At 40.9% G+C, this 14,895-nt stretch overlaps 1 protein-coding gene across 6 annotated transcripts in view; it reads right to left on the reverse strand.

Moving 5' to 3' along the window:
• The window catches only part of LOC132816389 (dachshund homolog 1-like), a 592,865-nt gene that overhangs the window by 288,479 nt on the left and 289,491 nt on the right, over positions 1–14,895 (reverse strand). For 3 of the 6 annotated variants that reach the window (XM_060825885.1, XM_060825881.1, XM_060825884.1), the window contains 2 exons: positions 5,645–5,719; positions 2,609–2,773 (listed from right to left, as the gene is read on the reverse strand). In XM_060825885.1, the coding sequence (XP_060681868.1) occupies positions 2,609–2,773; positions 5,645–5,719 (240 nt within the window). The remainder of the gene's footprint in view (positions 1–2,608; positions 2,774–5,644; positions 5,720–14,895) is intronic. The other 3 variants (XM_060825882.1, XM_060825887.1, XM_060825886.1) reach the window with 1 other exon arrangement.

Genomic DNA, 14,895 nt, shown 5'->3' on the forward strand with positions numbered 1-14,895 from the left:
ATGGAAGAAGATATCTTCCAAGATTTGACAACCTCTAAGACATTTCCTGAGTCCTAACTCCAACACTTAGATGTACCTACTGAATCACAGAACATATTCCAACAAGAACTTACTACATGAAACTATCCAATGCTCTTGACTTTTCAATGAGCCTGGACTATAATATATTTATGGACCTACTGAACTTCTCCAGAACTTCTTCCAGAGTTCTAACTACACTGAGCAAGTGGCCCTAAATTACCTCAGTCAGCAGCATAGCTTAACAGTTCATCTCTGCATGAAGCCTGCATCTGTCTTGCTCTGCCTTCAAACTCCAACTAACTGTAAGCCTGGAACTGTTTTTCAGTGATCCTTAAACTGTTTTGTATGATCTATTGAAAACCTTGCAACAAGACCCCTACTGCTAGGCAGAATTGAATTCAGTAACCCAACAGTCAAATTTAGCAACACCTTTGAAATGATCTGTTCCCTTAATGTTACAAAGTTCACTGAGTGTTGGCTCCTTTAGCACAAATTGCATACAACAAAAATTCAGAGTTCACCGCATACAAAGAATAGCAACTGACAATAGTCACTTGAGTGATGTACCACAAGGAAGCTGACATACTCACAAATGTATGTCAATAACTGAACAAAACAGAGGCAATGAAAACCAATTTCTAAGGAAATGTGTAAAGAAGATATTTCCCTCAGTTATAATGAGGCATTAAATTTTGATACTGCTGTGAGTGCAGTTTGTGGCACTAACACCATTTGCAGGTCTAGTTTTCTTTTATGTTTTTACTCTATAAATACTAATTGTTCATACTGGGCAATAAGTCTATCAGAATTACTCGTACTAGTATTTCCAGTTAGTGCAACAATAATGTGTTTGCAGTATCACTGAGCTTAGAATCTTCTAAATTGTTTTAATTCAAAAAGCCTGACATTGAGTGAGACAGAATGGGGTGAGGAATGTGGATATTACTATGTAAGGAAGAAGCCTTGTATATCTAATCTACTATAACAAACATAAATTTATTAATGATCCCACAGCATTCTACGCAGAACTGTACTTTAAAATAAAAAAATGTGAAATTTTCTGGAATGTACTGCTATAGAAACAATGCATGGTATTTAACATTGATCTTGCATTCAAATTTCCTGAATCTTTTCAGCACCCAACAAAAAGCAGTGCAGATCAAACAAAAGTTAACAGAAGCAAGCAACCAGGTTGTGAAATTTAAAGTTTGAAGCCATCAAACCATTACTCATGAACATTAAATGCAACACGTGTAGGGAAATACATTTATAGAGGAACTTACAAGTTGTTCTGTTGTAACGTGCGTTTCGCCAATACAAATTCACTGTAATGTGATTGACACATTGGGAATGTTGTTTCTACAGCATGAACCTTTAAAACGTGTGTTGGCTGCACTGTGATTACAACACCAACACTTTAAGTGTTGTTTCTAAAGGGGGATTTTTCTCTAACATAGTGTTGCACAAGAACGCAACCATCATGTTATAGATGAACTGACTGTATACAGAGAAATTTCTGCACCCAGAAACTGGTGAGGCTTTGGAATCTACTATCAGAGAATGCAGTTGAGGCCAAAACATTGTAAGATTTCAAGAAGGAGTTGGATCTAGTACTTGAGGCTAAAGAGATCAAATAATATATGGAAAAAGCAGTTGGATGATCAATCAAGATTTGGAGATGCTGGTGTTGGACTGGGGTGTACAAAGTTAAAACTCACACAACACCAGGTTATAGTCCAACAGGTTTAATTAGAAGCACACTAGCTTTCGGAGCGATGTTCCTTCATCAGGTGATTGTGGAGGGCTCAATCATGTTACGATTGAGCCCTCCACTATCACCTGATGAAGGAGCATCACTCCGAACGCTAGTGTGCTTCCAATTAAACCTGTTGGACTATAACCTGGTGTTATCGGATTTTTAATGATGATCAATCAAGATTGGGATGAATAGTGGAGCAGGCCCAAAGGGCCACATGACTTACTCCTGCTCCTAGTTTCTAGTATCAATGAAACATAATGGTGCAAACTTTCCTCTTTTAAACAGAATATAAGCAAAAAGCATTCAAAGCTACAAAAAAGATTGGTGTAGCTCTGCTAATCACTTAAAATCACCCAAATGGTGTTTCAGGCATTACTTTACTTTTGGTCATCAAATTACATGCATTCAGAATTTCAGAAACTGTAGAGAAAAATCCCTGTACTTTTGTATGTGAGAAGAGCAATGTTAATACATCAAGTGATATCAGAGTATGAAAGGGAGCATGGTAATGTATACATATTAGGTGCGTTGGGGTAAAACCAGGGTGAATGGTTTACATGCAAATCTGCAAGGATAATAAATGCGAAACAACTCTATATTCTGCTGCTGTTATTATTCTGAAACCTTCTCTGAAATTCTGGGCATTTTTGTGTGCAAGGTACCAGTCCAGTCAATTGAAACGATTGGCAACTCTAGTAGCGCTCAGCAAAGCCTGTGGTAAATTACATGTCACAGCATTCGCAAAAATTTGAATCTGAATGTATTTCCTGTTTCATATTAACACATGTGGGACTCCAAATTTGTAGTTTAATTTTAGAGAGGACTCACCAATACTGGAGTTCATGTCACCATTTTCAGACTCTGCACCATGCTGGTTACTGTTACCATGGAAGCTGTTCATGGCTTCTAATTTGATCTTTTTTGCCTTCATTGCCTCTGCTATGGCAGCATTGGTAGCTGCTGCCGCTGCAGCTGCTGCTGCTGCTGTAAGACCTGATAAAGAGAAGACAAGACAAGAAGAAATAAATGGTGAGATAGGCAAACACTTCAACGATTAGTCTATGATAGCATTTTTATGGCCCGTAAAATTCAACTAATCCAAAACTCTATTGGCTGTGTCCTCACTTGTCCATCCATCAGCCCTGTGTTCTCTGATATCTCTTAATCCAACAATGTCCCTGGATTTAAAATCCTCATCCATTTCTTCATATTCTTCCATTGCTCTGTCCCTTTCGATCTTAGTAATCTCCTCCAATCACAGAACCATCTGTGAGTGAGATCCCTGCACTCTTCCAGGACCTACCGCCACCGCCCCCCCCCACCCCCCACCCCCAAACCCCCCCGAGTATAACCAATTTTAATTGCTCCGACCAGCTATTCCTTTAGCTGCTTAAACACAAAGTCTGGAATTTCCTCCTTAAATCCATCTAGCTCTCTCTCTTGTTTTTCTCCTTTAAGACATTTCTTGAAATTTAGCTCTTTCAAACACACTTTTGGCTATCTAAGTACCTCCTACTTTTACTTGTTGGCAATCATTCCTCAACCACATTTAGCATTCTTCTTTCTTTACGCTTTGGGCGCACTCATTGACTATTCCACTTGCTCTTCTACTCCTTTGCCAACAACACAAAAATCATAATCTTTCAACTCCCATCAGTTCAATGAAGAGTCATCTTAGACTTGAAACTCCAATTCTGCTTCTGTCTCCACAAATGCTACAAACCTGATGAGTTTCTCTGGAAATTTCTATTTTTATTTTGGATCTCTAATATCCATAGTAGTTTATTTTTATTTGGCAGTTTTCTTCTATTGGAAAAAATGGCAGTTCTTTATTTGTCATTCAGTTGGAGAGACAAATTGTTTTCCAATTGGTCAAGAAGGCTGTTGTTCTGAATATGGATACATTGAGCGGTCAATAGCAGGAATGTAGAGGTGAGGCAGTTAGACGCATGAAGCCATATGTTGGTACATCCAGGATATCTAGTCAGGTTTGGCAATGCAGAGTCTTCATTATACACCTCTCTGAATATTTATGCATTATGAACTTATGGGGATAGGAAAAATTTACATTAACATTGCTGCAAATAAAGTACCCATGGTAATAAAAAAGTTTTTGAGCTGATTCCCTACAGTGTGGAAACAGGTCCTTCGGCTCAACAAGTCCACACTGACCCTCTGAAGAGTAACCCACCCAATCCCCTTTTACCCTCTGTCTAATGTACCTAACACTATGGGCAATTTAACATGGTCAATTCACCTGGCCTGCACATCTTTGAAGTGTGGGAGGAAACCCATGCAGACATGGGGAGAATGTGCAAACCCCACACAGTTGCCTGAGTTTGGAAGCAAACCTGGGATCTTGGTGCTGTGAGGCAGCAGTGCTAACCCCTGAGCCACCATGCTCCCCCACAGTGAATCTGTGTAGATTGTGTCAGCAGAATTCCTGTATCACATCATAGACACACTCAAGGGAAGTTCCTTAAATACAGGAAGATGTAAGGAATCACTGGTTTTGCTGACAGGTAAAATGGAGTGGAAGGATGCTTGCATGGAGCATAAGAGGCAGTATACAGCAGTTGGGCTGAATGCCTGTTTCTGTGCTATGTACAGTTCAGTCGAGAGTTTCAGGCACCAAGTACATTTGGCCTGAGAACAGCGTCTAAACAAAAACAATTCAGTGTTAAACATCTGTCTTTTCGTGTATCAAACATTTTAAACTGTCAAACATTCTGTCACTGGAAATGATAATTAGTGAAGAATTGCAAAGTCAATTCCATGATCTGTTGCTCCGAGCAAGGAGGCACACTTGCATGGAACTAATATTACTTTCTGTGGTTTGTTGTATTCTTACCGCAGCTCATCTTGGTGAAAGACACATTGGATAGATTTGCTGCCAACATGTTCTTTCCTGATGAGGAGCTTCAAAGCCAGCTTGGTCTAGTGTGTGCAAGGAACATCACTGAGCAGTCACAGAAGGAGATTCTTGACTTAAACAGTACACTGTTTATTGCATGGCAGCAACAAGATGCAAATATCATTGGTATAATAACCTTGATTGCATTAGTTCTTACTCCTTCTTGGTTCAAAGCTATTCCCCCAATTTGGTTTGCCCTGCTAACTCCCCAAACCTCCAGGTCTCTTACCCTGCAACTGGAAAGGATGCAAAACCTACTGGTACACCACCCCCCTCACCTCCACCCAGGGCCACAAACAGTCCTTCCAGGTGAGACAGAGGTTCACCTGCCACTCCTCCAACCTAGTTTACTGCATCAGGGGCTCTCCCAGCGTGGTCTTCTCTACATCAGGGATACCAAACATAAACTTAGGTAACGATTCACTGAGCATCCCAGCTGCTCTCACAGGGGCCGACTGGACCTCCCAGTCATCACCCATTCCAATTTCCCTTCCCACTCCCTTTCTGACATGACCATCTTTGGCTTTCTCCATTGCCACAATGAACCAAACCGCGAATTGGAGGAACAACACTTCATCTTCCACCTTGGCAGCATACAGCTCAGAGGACTCAACATCGAGTTCTTCAATTTCAAATAACCTTCCCACCCATCTCCCGATTCCCTGCATCTGAAGTTTTCTTGTCCCATTCCCCCACCCAAACCCATACATCATTGGGCAATTGACAATGCACTCCTCAGCATTAACCCTTTCAGAGCCTAACATTCTTACACAACAATTTAGTGCAGGGATTGAACGCATGGCTCCAAAGCCCCTTGATCACTGAAATTAACAGAGAGATTTTCCAAAGCTTTGGTCCCTTTCAGCAGAGTGTGCCCAAAAACGGGCTCAGTATGTAAAAACGTCATTCAAGAAAAAATATGGCACAACATGAAAGAAAATGAACTCAACTGTGTTTTTTTCCCCTTCCCTGCAGCATCTTGGCACCAACTCCCATCCATCCTTTATGATAATCATGTGACAGTGCTGTAAATTGAGCAATCTGGAAATCAGATCAGCAGTGAACAAAACACGTCTTTATTTCCAAAACATACTGGGGAGAGAGAAGGGTCATGAATAAAGTCATTTCAAGCCTCTATGCCTTTAAATGAGCAAAGTTTCATATGAGTCAGGCTGCGTAATTTCACAAGGAGAAACGTGACCAAGGACCAGAAAGCAGAGACAGATGACTCCCCTTATCAAATGACATCTCACAGAAGTCTAGAAAGATCTCATAAGAAACTATTTATTGGATAATGTCTGGCGTTCTGACTCCTGTTTATTCAGAGATGCGGGCAGTTTTATAAATATCTCATCACTCAGCCATCGTAAGCATTTCAGTGACATGAATCAGGAGATGCTATTAGCAACACAAATAAGTGTGGCTGCATAGTCGGGGGACGATGAGTAAAAGAAAGAAACATGTGGCATTAATGCACAGCCCTGGATTCTAAACATCTGATAGGCAGATGGCGTGAAGCTGATTTTCCGGTTGGGAAGAAGGGGCACATCATTTAGAAGCTTGTTTGCATTTAAACAGATAAACACAAAAAAAAGTAGCAGCATGCATGGACCATTTAAACACTGAGTTAGTGCAAAATTCTCAAAGTGACATATAGCACGTCAATTGAGTTTTTTTCTCCTCCCAACCCCAGGGAATATTAATTCCTGTCCTTCAATTGAGGTATTAGTCAGGAGCATTTCCCCAAATGAAAGAATGGGAGGTATTACAATCAAAGGACACAGAATTGATCTCCATCTACTTCCTTGGCTCAATGGCCTTTAATGTCCTTTCCTAAAAAAAGTTGTATCAATCTCAGTCCTGAAATGTTCACCCGACCTCTCACTTTTAGGGAGAGAGTTCCAGAATTCCTATTGACAATTGTATAGACTATTCTTGGTCTTGTATTGCCAAGGAGTATCCAAGAAATCTGTCACATGAAGGACATTAACTAATTTAACTAACAATAACAACATTTATCAGGAATTGCCAAAGGTTGGTTAAGAAAGAGCAAGAGAATGATCATATCATGTGACACTGCATCACTTCCTATGATGATGTGTACTGTGTCACGTTATCACCAAGTAGATCCTCATAACTACATCTTCTATGTTTGAGCCTTTGTGTGAAGAGGTGTTTGAATGTGTGGAATGGTCATGTTTTAATATTAAGATTATATCCCCATGTTTTGCTGACTGATGCTGAACCTCCTCCAGAAGCTATCATGCTGCATTTAGATATGCCAGTCTTGGAAGATATGGAACACTGATGCTGACTTCTTGGCATTTACCTAAGAGGTGTATAATCCAAAGATAATAATCAGCAGAGTTTGTGTGAACATGGCATACATATATGTCTTTTTCTTCTTTTCCATCTTGCACCCTCCTTACTGCTGAGCTAATCCAGAACTTTACTAAATGTACTCAACTCACACCAAGTCCCCTTCACCCTTACAATCTCTGGCTCTCCTCTCCTGATTTGTGGAACATTTTTCGAATTGCAAATCTCTGTGACCTTCCAGTTCTGGGCTCACTTACATTACCAGTTGATTTTATTTCAGTGTAAGGGCCTAATGTTTTACAGGTTTAGTCTCTAAACTCTGGGGCACCCTTTTAAAGACTCTGCCTCTCTACCCATTATAATCCTTTGAGACATAAAATCTATATTTTGACCAGGCCTTTTGTCACCTGTCCCCTTGATACCTCCTGGTGTGACTCATGTATCTGGTTTAGTATGATCATCTCCCCATGTGAAGCATTTTGTGGCATTTCAGCTTATTAAAGCCACTCCCTACATGCAAATTATTCCTATTATTTGTAGAGCATTATTCATGATGGACCATCTTATGATGAGGAGTACAGAGCATGCACAGTGTTGATGGAAAACAAGCCAGAAACATATCATTTCTGACCTGAGGTCCTGTAATTCAGAGAGATTATAGTAGGAGGGTGACTTCTTTGCAGTCCATCTTTGTGGATTAGAACATGAATTTAGATTAACCTCTCAAACCATCAGTTGATAGTGCTGATGTCAGTCCTGATCACTAACCTCTGCTGTGCTCACGATATAGTAGTACTGGAGTAATTTCTAACTTTACTCAGCCATTCCTTGAGGACAAGTAATCAAACTATTATTGATTTTCTTTCTATTCCATCTTCCTCTCAGACCGTGCCACCTGTGATGAGTTAAATAAGGTTAACAGTACAAATGGCTCCACATTCCAACAAGAAACTTAAAAGTTGTTGGCACTGACACCTGCAGAACTCTAGAAAACAATGGACAGTATTTTATGCGGTGCCATGGTCCTCAGCACACCTGGCTAAAAAATCAAGAGGGTGGAGCCCTCCTATTTAATGCTGGGAGTGGTGTCCATTGTGTTAAGGTGAGATGTCTGCCCCTATTTCAGGAGGAAGTCCTGTCTTAGCAATGTGGTGGATAATTGGATAGTTGACAGCTCTGGATTTAAAGACAGCCTGACAATGCCAATGAGCCCAGCTATATTGAGGGTTGGTCATTTCAGCATGTTTTGCTTCAAAATATATGTTTTTTTTAAGATACTGTTTTCCCTCTTTAACAGGAAGCTGTCTTGTTTTGTACACGTTTCTGATGTCGGACCTTGAATTTGTGTAACACCAAAGCATCACCAAATAAATTTTATTAGTTATCATTGCTGAGTCATAATAGATTCATTTTAATGAGTATGTGCCCCACATTTCCAGTAGTCTTGCTGACCCTTGGATACAGTCGGTTCTGTTACAATGTGCATTTCTTCAATGTGAATTGCCTATAACACGATTGAAGAACTTAGATCACTATTTGTACAGCGCACATTTTCCTTACCTATATTGACTATAATGTGTTTCCGATCCCATTGATTTAAATGATGCTGCTATTATGCAATTTTCTTATAATGCGGAAATGCACAGGAATGGAATTATTGTGTTAAATTAGAACAGACTGTATGTGGTTGGAAACAATTCTGGAAGTCTGAATACATCACCTCCTGTCACCAATAACTATGGGCACACGTTCTGAGCAATAGCCACTCAATCTTGCACTGTCTTCCCAGCCAATCAGAAAATCTTTGGATTCTGCTTTGCCTTTATGGGTGTATCCTGACTGTCTTTCAATGGGCCCACACCCAATTAAGGGAGCAAGAGGCTGCTGGAGGTACTCATCAGGGCGCCAAGGATTATGCTACACTATCATGCTACCACTGCATGCTGGCAGGCTGACTCAGGAAAGATCTATCACATTTTTAAGACAAATAATATCCACTCAATTTCATCAGTGTAGGGGCTACTGAATCTGAAGAAAGCAAAGGAGTTAGAAATTCAATTGGGCAAACCATAAAAGGGCACAAACCTTCAAAGAAATAACAACAAAGATGATTTTGTTATGCTGGAACGAGTTTTCAAAGAACACAAATTAAAAGACACCATTTCATGTTGGAGATTTTTTTCTTGGGTGTGAAAGTATCAATAACAGGAGTGCTGTGTAAATGCTTCATTTATAATGCTTGAAAGTTGATGCACCTTCTGTTAGGTGTACATTAAAGGTCCCAAACACTAAACACCCTACCTCCAGGACAAACACATTTGGTTAATAGGCCTCCAACACCCAGACTTAATCTCTCTCTTAATGGAGCAAAGTTATTCAGGTGGAACAGGACAAAGCCTGAGGATACTGGTTCTTTGAGTTGGTCAACTGGTAACTACATCCATTTAAAGAGGTTTTACACAAACATCTGTATCAACAGATTACAGATGAGTGGAAAGTATAATGCAATTGTATAAGGCTTTGGAATGTAACTGGAATAGTGTTCAGATCAGAAAACCCCACTTCAGAACAGTGATATTGGCCTTGGAGGTGATACAGCAAATAATAGAGATGAAAAGGTTAAAGTACAAGGTCATGTTACACTGAGTACCAGGCTTACATTTGCTTAAGTCGTGATGATTAAAGGGTGATATAATTGAGGGATTAAGGATTTCACAGGATAGAGGAAGAGAAACCATTTCTTCAGTTATGGGAGTCGAGAACATTTTTTCATTCACAGGATGAGGGCATTGCCAGCTAGGGCAACATTTATTGTCGATCCCTAATTGCCCAGAGGGCATTAAGAGTTAACAATATTACAGTGAATCTGGAGTTACATGTGGGCCAGATAGGGATGGCAGTTTCCTTCCCTAAAGGACAGTAGTGAAACAGATGGGTCTTTCATGACTATCGGCAATGGATTCATGGTCATCATGAGACTCTTATTCCAGATTTTTACTGAATACAAGTTTCACCATTGGCCACTTTGATATTCAAACCCAGGTCCCCAAACCATTACCTGGGTCTCTGGGTGAACAGTCCAGCGATAATATCACTATGGCATTACTTTCCCCATTTAACAATACCATTAGAAATAGGAACAGGTATATGCCATTGGGGCCCTCAAGCCTGTTCCATCATTCAATAGGGTCATGGCTGAACTGGCATTCTTCACTTCCACTGTTCTGCCCAATAAGCCTTGACTCCCTTATAGACAGGGTAAAAACAATGACTGCAGATGCTGGAAACCAGATTCTGGATTAGTGGTGCTGGAAGAGCACAGCAGTTCAGGCAGCATCCGAGGAGCAGTAAAATCGACATTTCTGATAAAGGGCTTTTGCCCAAAACATCGATTTTACTGGTCCTCAGATGCTGTCTGAACTGCTGTGCTCTTCCAGCACCACTGATCCAGAATCTCTTATAGACAGGTAGATTCATGATCAATCTCAGCCTTAAAGATACTCAAGGACTGTTGAGGGCTTGTACCTTGAAATTATATTTGGACCAGTCAGAATTGAGATCAGGAAGCACTTCTTCACACACAGGCTAGTATACATCTGAAGTACTCTTACATGAAATGCAGCTGGGCAGGGGGGTAATTAAAATGTTCAAGAATGAGACTGTGAGATTTATACTGGTGAAAATATGAAAAATTAAACTTGGCCAGAATATAGATTTAAATTAAGATTAGCTATGATCTCCTTGAATGACAGACAAAAACGTAAAAACCTTAAAATGAAAAGTCATAAAAACATACAGTACAGAAGAGCCCCTCAGCCCGTTGAGTCTGCACTGATTAAAAAAAACACTCTAAACCCAAATTAGTCCCACTAGCAGCACTTAGCCGATCGCCCTGAATGTTATGACATTTCAAGGGCTCATCCAAGTACTTTTCAAAGGTTGTGAGGTTTCCTGCTTCAACAACCTGCCCAGGCAGTATATTCCAATGTCCTATCAGTCTCTGGGTGAAACATTGTTTCCTTAAATCCCCTCTAAAACCCCTTCAGGCTCTCACTTTAAAATAATTCTTCCTTGTCATTGAGCCTTCCACAATTGCTTTGATTCCAAACTGCCATGCCTCTCATAATCAGGTCCCATCTCAGCCTCCTCTGCTTCAAAGAAAGCAAATCACACTTATGCAGCCTCTCTTCAAAGCCAAAATGTTTTATCTAGAGTCTTCTAGATCTTGTAACCAAAGATGGAGGCGGGAAAATTTCTGGCTGTAACAGCTACTCCTTTTTAGAGGTATTTTAGATGCTGGAGGTGATTTCCTCAAATTCCAGGAGCAGCAATTACTGTTGTATATGCTGTTGCATTGTTTTGGAACTTTGGAAAAAAAGTCAAAACAACAGCAGTTTTAAAAGGGAGAATATCAGACAAAGGAAGCACGTGGTGAGGACAGTGCAGGAGAGAGAGAGAGAGAGAGAGAGAGAGAATCTGCACAGTTACTGCCTTTGATGTTTGAATTCATGTATCGTTGGACATCGGAGTGCATCTGGAAAAATTAACAAACAGTGAAATTCACAACTGATCTTGGAGGAACTATTGGGCTAAGTTCACAGCACAGAATCAGTTAATCGTTGTTTTAAGTGTGGCCTACAGAGAATCTGCAGTATTGAGTACAGTGGGTACTTTCTTGATTATAAGTTTTTGGAGATATGTCTCTTGATTAAACTTAAAATATAAGCCATAAGTATTGATTTAACCTGGGGTAGTGTTTGTAGAGGAATAAGACGGTGTTATTTTCTGGGTCTGTAGATTTTGAAGGAGCAAAAATGGCCTTTATTAGAGTGATATGTACTTCTTGTCAGATGTGGGAGTTTAAAGAAAGTTTAAGGGTTACTGCGGATTATATCTGCCATAAATGCTGCTGGCTGCAAATCTTATCAGATCGAATGGATTGGTTGGAGAGACAGTTAGAAGCAATGAGGAATTTGCAACAGCAACATTATGTGATTAATGGCAGTTATAGGAAGAGGGAAAGTCTCAGATACAGTCACATAGATGGGTTAACTCCAGGAAAGGTAAGAGAGGTAGGCAGCTAGTGTAGGAGTCTTTTATGGATATACCCATTTCAAACAGGTATGCTCTTTTGGAAAATATAGGGGGTGATGGATTCTCAGGGGAACATAGCACGAACAGCCAAGTTTCTGGTATGGAGACTGGCTCTAATGCAACAAGGGGTACGTCGAGTTCCAAGAGATCAATTGTGTTAGGGGATTCTCTAGTTCGAGATACAGACAGACATTTCTGTTAGGATGGAAGAAAAGGCTGGTAGGTATAGGGAATGCTGGATGACTAAAGAAATTGTGTTTGGGTAAGCAAAAGAAGGAAGCATATGACAGGACAGATCGAGTGAATCCTTAGAAGGGTATAAAGGAAGTAGGAGTATACTTAAGAGGGAAATCAGGAAGGCAAAAAGGAGACATGAGATAGCTTTGGCAAATAGAATTAAGGAGAATCCAAAGGGTTTTTACAAATACCTTAAGGACAAAGGGGTAACTAGGGAGAGAATAGGGCCCCTCAAAGATAAGTAAGGTGGCCTTTCTGCAGAGCCGCAGAAAATGGGGGAGATACTAAATGAGTATTTTGCATCTGTATTTACTGTGGAAAAGGATATGGAAGATATAGGAAGTAGCAAAATAGATGGTGACATCTTGCAAAATGTCCATATTACAGAGGAGGAAAAGCTGGATGTCTTGAAACAGGTAAAGGTGGATAAATCCCCAGGACCTGATCAGGTGTACCCTAGAACTCTGTGGGAAGCTAGAGAAGTGATTGCTGGACCTCTTGCTGAGATATTTGTATCAGCGATAGTCGCAGGTGAGGTGCTGGAAGATTGAAGGTTGGCTAACGTGGTGCCACTGTTTAAGAAGGGTGGTAAAGACAAGTCAGGGAACTATAGACCAGTGAGCCTGACGTCGGTGGTGGACAAGTTGTTGGAGGGAATCCTGAGGGACGGGATGTACATGTATTTGGAAAGGCAAGGACTGATAAGAGATAGTCAACATGGCTTTGTGCATGGGATATCATGTCTCACAAACTTGATTGAGTCTTTTGAGGAAGTAACAAAGAGGATTGATGAGGGCAGAGTGGTGGATGTGATCTATGTGGACTTGAGTAAGGTGTTCGACAAGGTTCCCCATGGGAGATTGGTTAGCAAGTTTAGATCTCACAGAATACAGAGAAAACTAGCCATTTGGATACAGAACTGGCTCAAAGGTAAAAGACAAAGGGTGGTGGTGGGGGGTTGTTTTTCAGACTGGAGGCCTGTGACCAGTGAAGTGCCACAAGGGATCGGTGATGGGTGCTCTACTTTTTGTCATTTATATAAATGATTTGGTTGCGAGCATAAGAGGTACAATTACTAAGTTTGCAGATGTCACCAAAATTGGAGGTGTAGTGGACAGCAAAGAGAGTTACCTCAGATTAGAACAGGATCTTGACCAGATGGGCCAAATGGGCTAAGAAGTGGCAGATGGAGTTTAATTCTGATAAATGTAAGGTGCTGCATTTTGGGAAAGCAAATCTTAGCAGGACTGACACACTTAATGGTAAGGTCCTACAGCGTATTGCTGAACAAAGAGACCTTGAAGTGCAGGTTCATAGCTCCTTGAAAGTGAAGTCATAGGTAGATAGGATAGTGAAGAAGGCATTTGGTATGCTTTCCTTTATTGGTCAGTGTATTGAGTACAGGAGTTGGGAGGTCATGTGTGGCTTTACATGACATTGATTAGGCCACTGTTGAAACATTGTGTGCAATTCTTGTCCCATTCCTATCAGGAAGATGTTGTGAAACTTGAAAGGGTCCCAAAAAGATTTACAAGGATGTTGCCAGGGTTAGAGGATTTGTGCTATATGGAGAGGCTGAACAGGCTGTGGCTGTTTTCCCTGGAGCATCGGAGGCTGAGTGGTGACCTTGTAGAGGTTTACAAAATTATGAGGGGCATGGATTGGGTAAATAGGCAAAGTCTTTTCCCTGGGGTCGGGGAGCTCAGAACTAGAGGACATAGCTTTAGGGTGAGAGAGGAAAGATATAAAAGAGACCTACAGGGCAACTTTTTCACACAGTGGGTGGTACATGTATGGAATGAGCTGCCAGAGGAAGTGGTGGAGGCTGGTAGAATTGCAACATTTAAGAGGCATTTGGATGGCTATATGAATAGGAAGAGTTTGAAGGGATATGGGCCAGGTGCAGGCAGGTGGGACTAGATTGAGTTGGGATATCTGGACGGACCGAAGGGTCTGTTTCCATGCTGTACATCTCTATGACTCTATGACTCAAGCAACATTTTGGAGCATCTCCTCTGCAGCCCCTCCAGTGCAATCACATCCTTCCTATAATGTGGTTCACCAAAGTTCTGTACAGCTCCAATATAATTTCACTGGCTTTATAATCTATGCCATGACTGTTAAAGACAAATGTCCCATATCTTAAGTACCCTATTAACCTGTCATTCAGGGATCTGTGCACAAAAACCTCATGGTTCCTCTATTTCTCTGAGCTTACCACTGTCCTGCTTATACCAAGTACTCCTTTGTCTTGTTACTTCTCCCAAAGTGCACAACCTCACACTTCTGAAGAAGGGTTAACTTCCATCTGTCACTGGTCTGCCCATCTGATCAATCTGTCTTTATCCTCCTGTACCTATGGCCTTCTTCCTCACTGTTAACTGCCCGACAAATCTTCATGTCATCTACAAACTCACTTATCATACTTGCCACATTTTCTGCAATGCCATTTTTATTTGTCACAAACAATACGAGATCCAACACTGATCCCTGTGGTATGCCCCATTACACCAGGTTCCTGTCACACAAACAGCCTTCTACGACCACCATC

The sequence above is a fragment of the Hemiscyllium ocellatum genome, chromosome 6 (assembly GCF_020745735.1).
Source record: "Hemiscyllium ocellatum isolate sHemOce1 chromosome 6, sHemOce1.pat.X.cur, whole genome shotgun sequence".
Classification (NCBI taxonomy): domain Eukaryota; kingdom Metazoa; phylum Chordata; class Chondrichthyes; order Orectolobiformes; family Hemiscylliidae; genus Hemiscyllium; species Hemiscyllium ocellatum.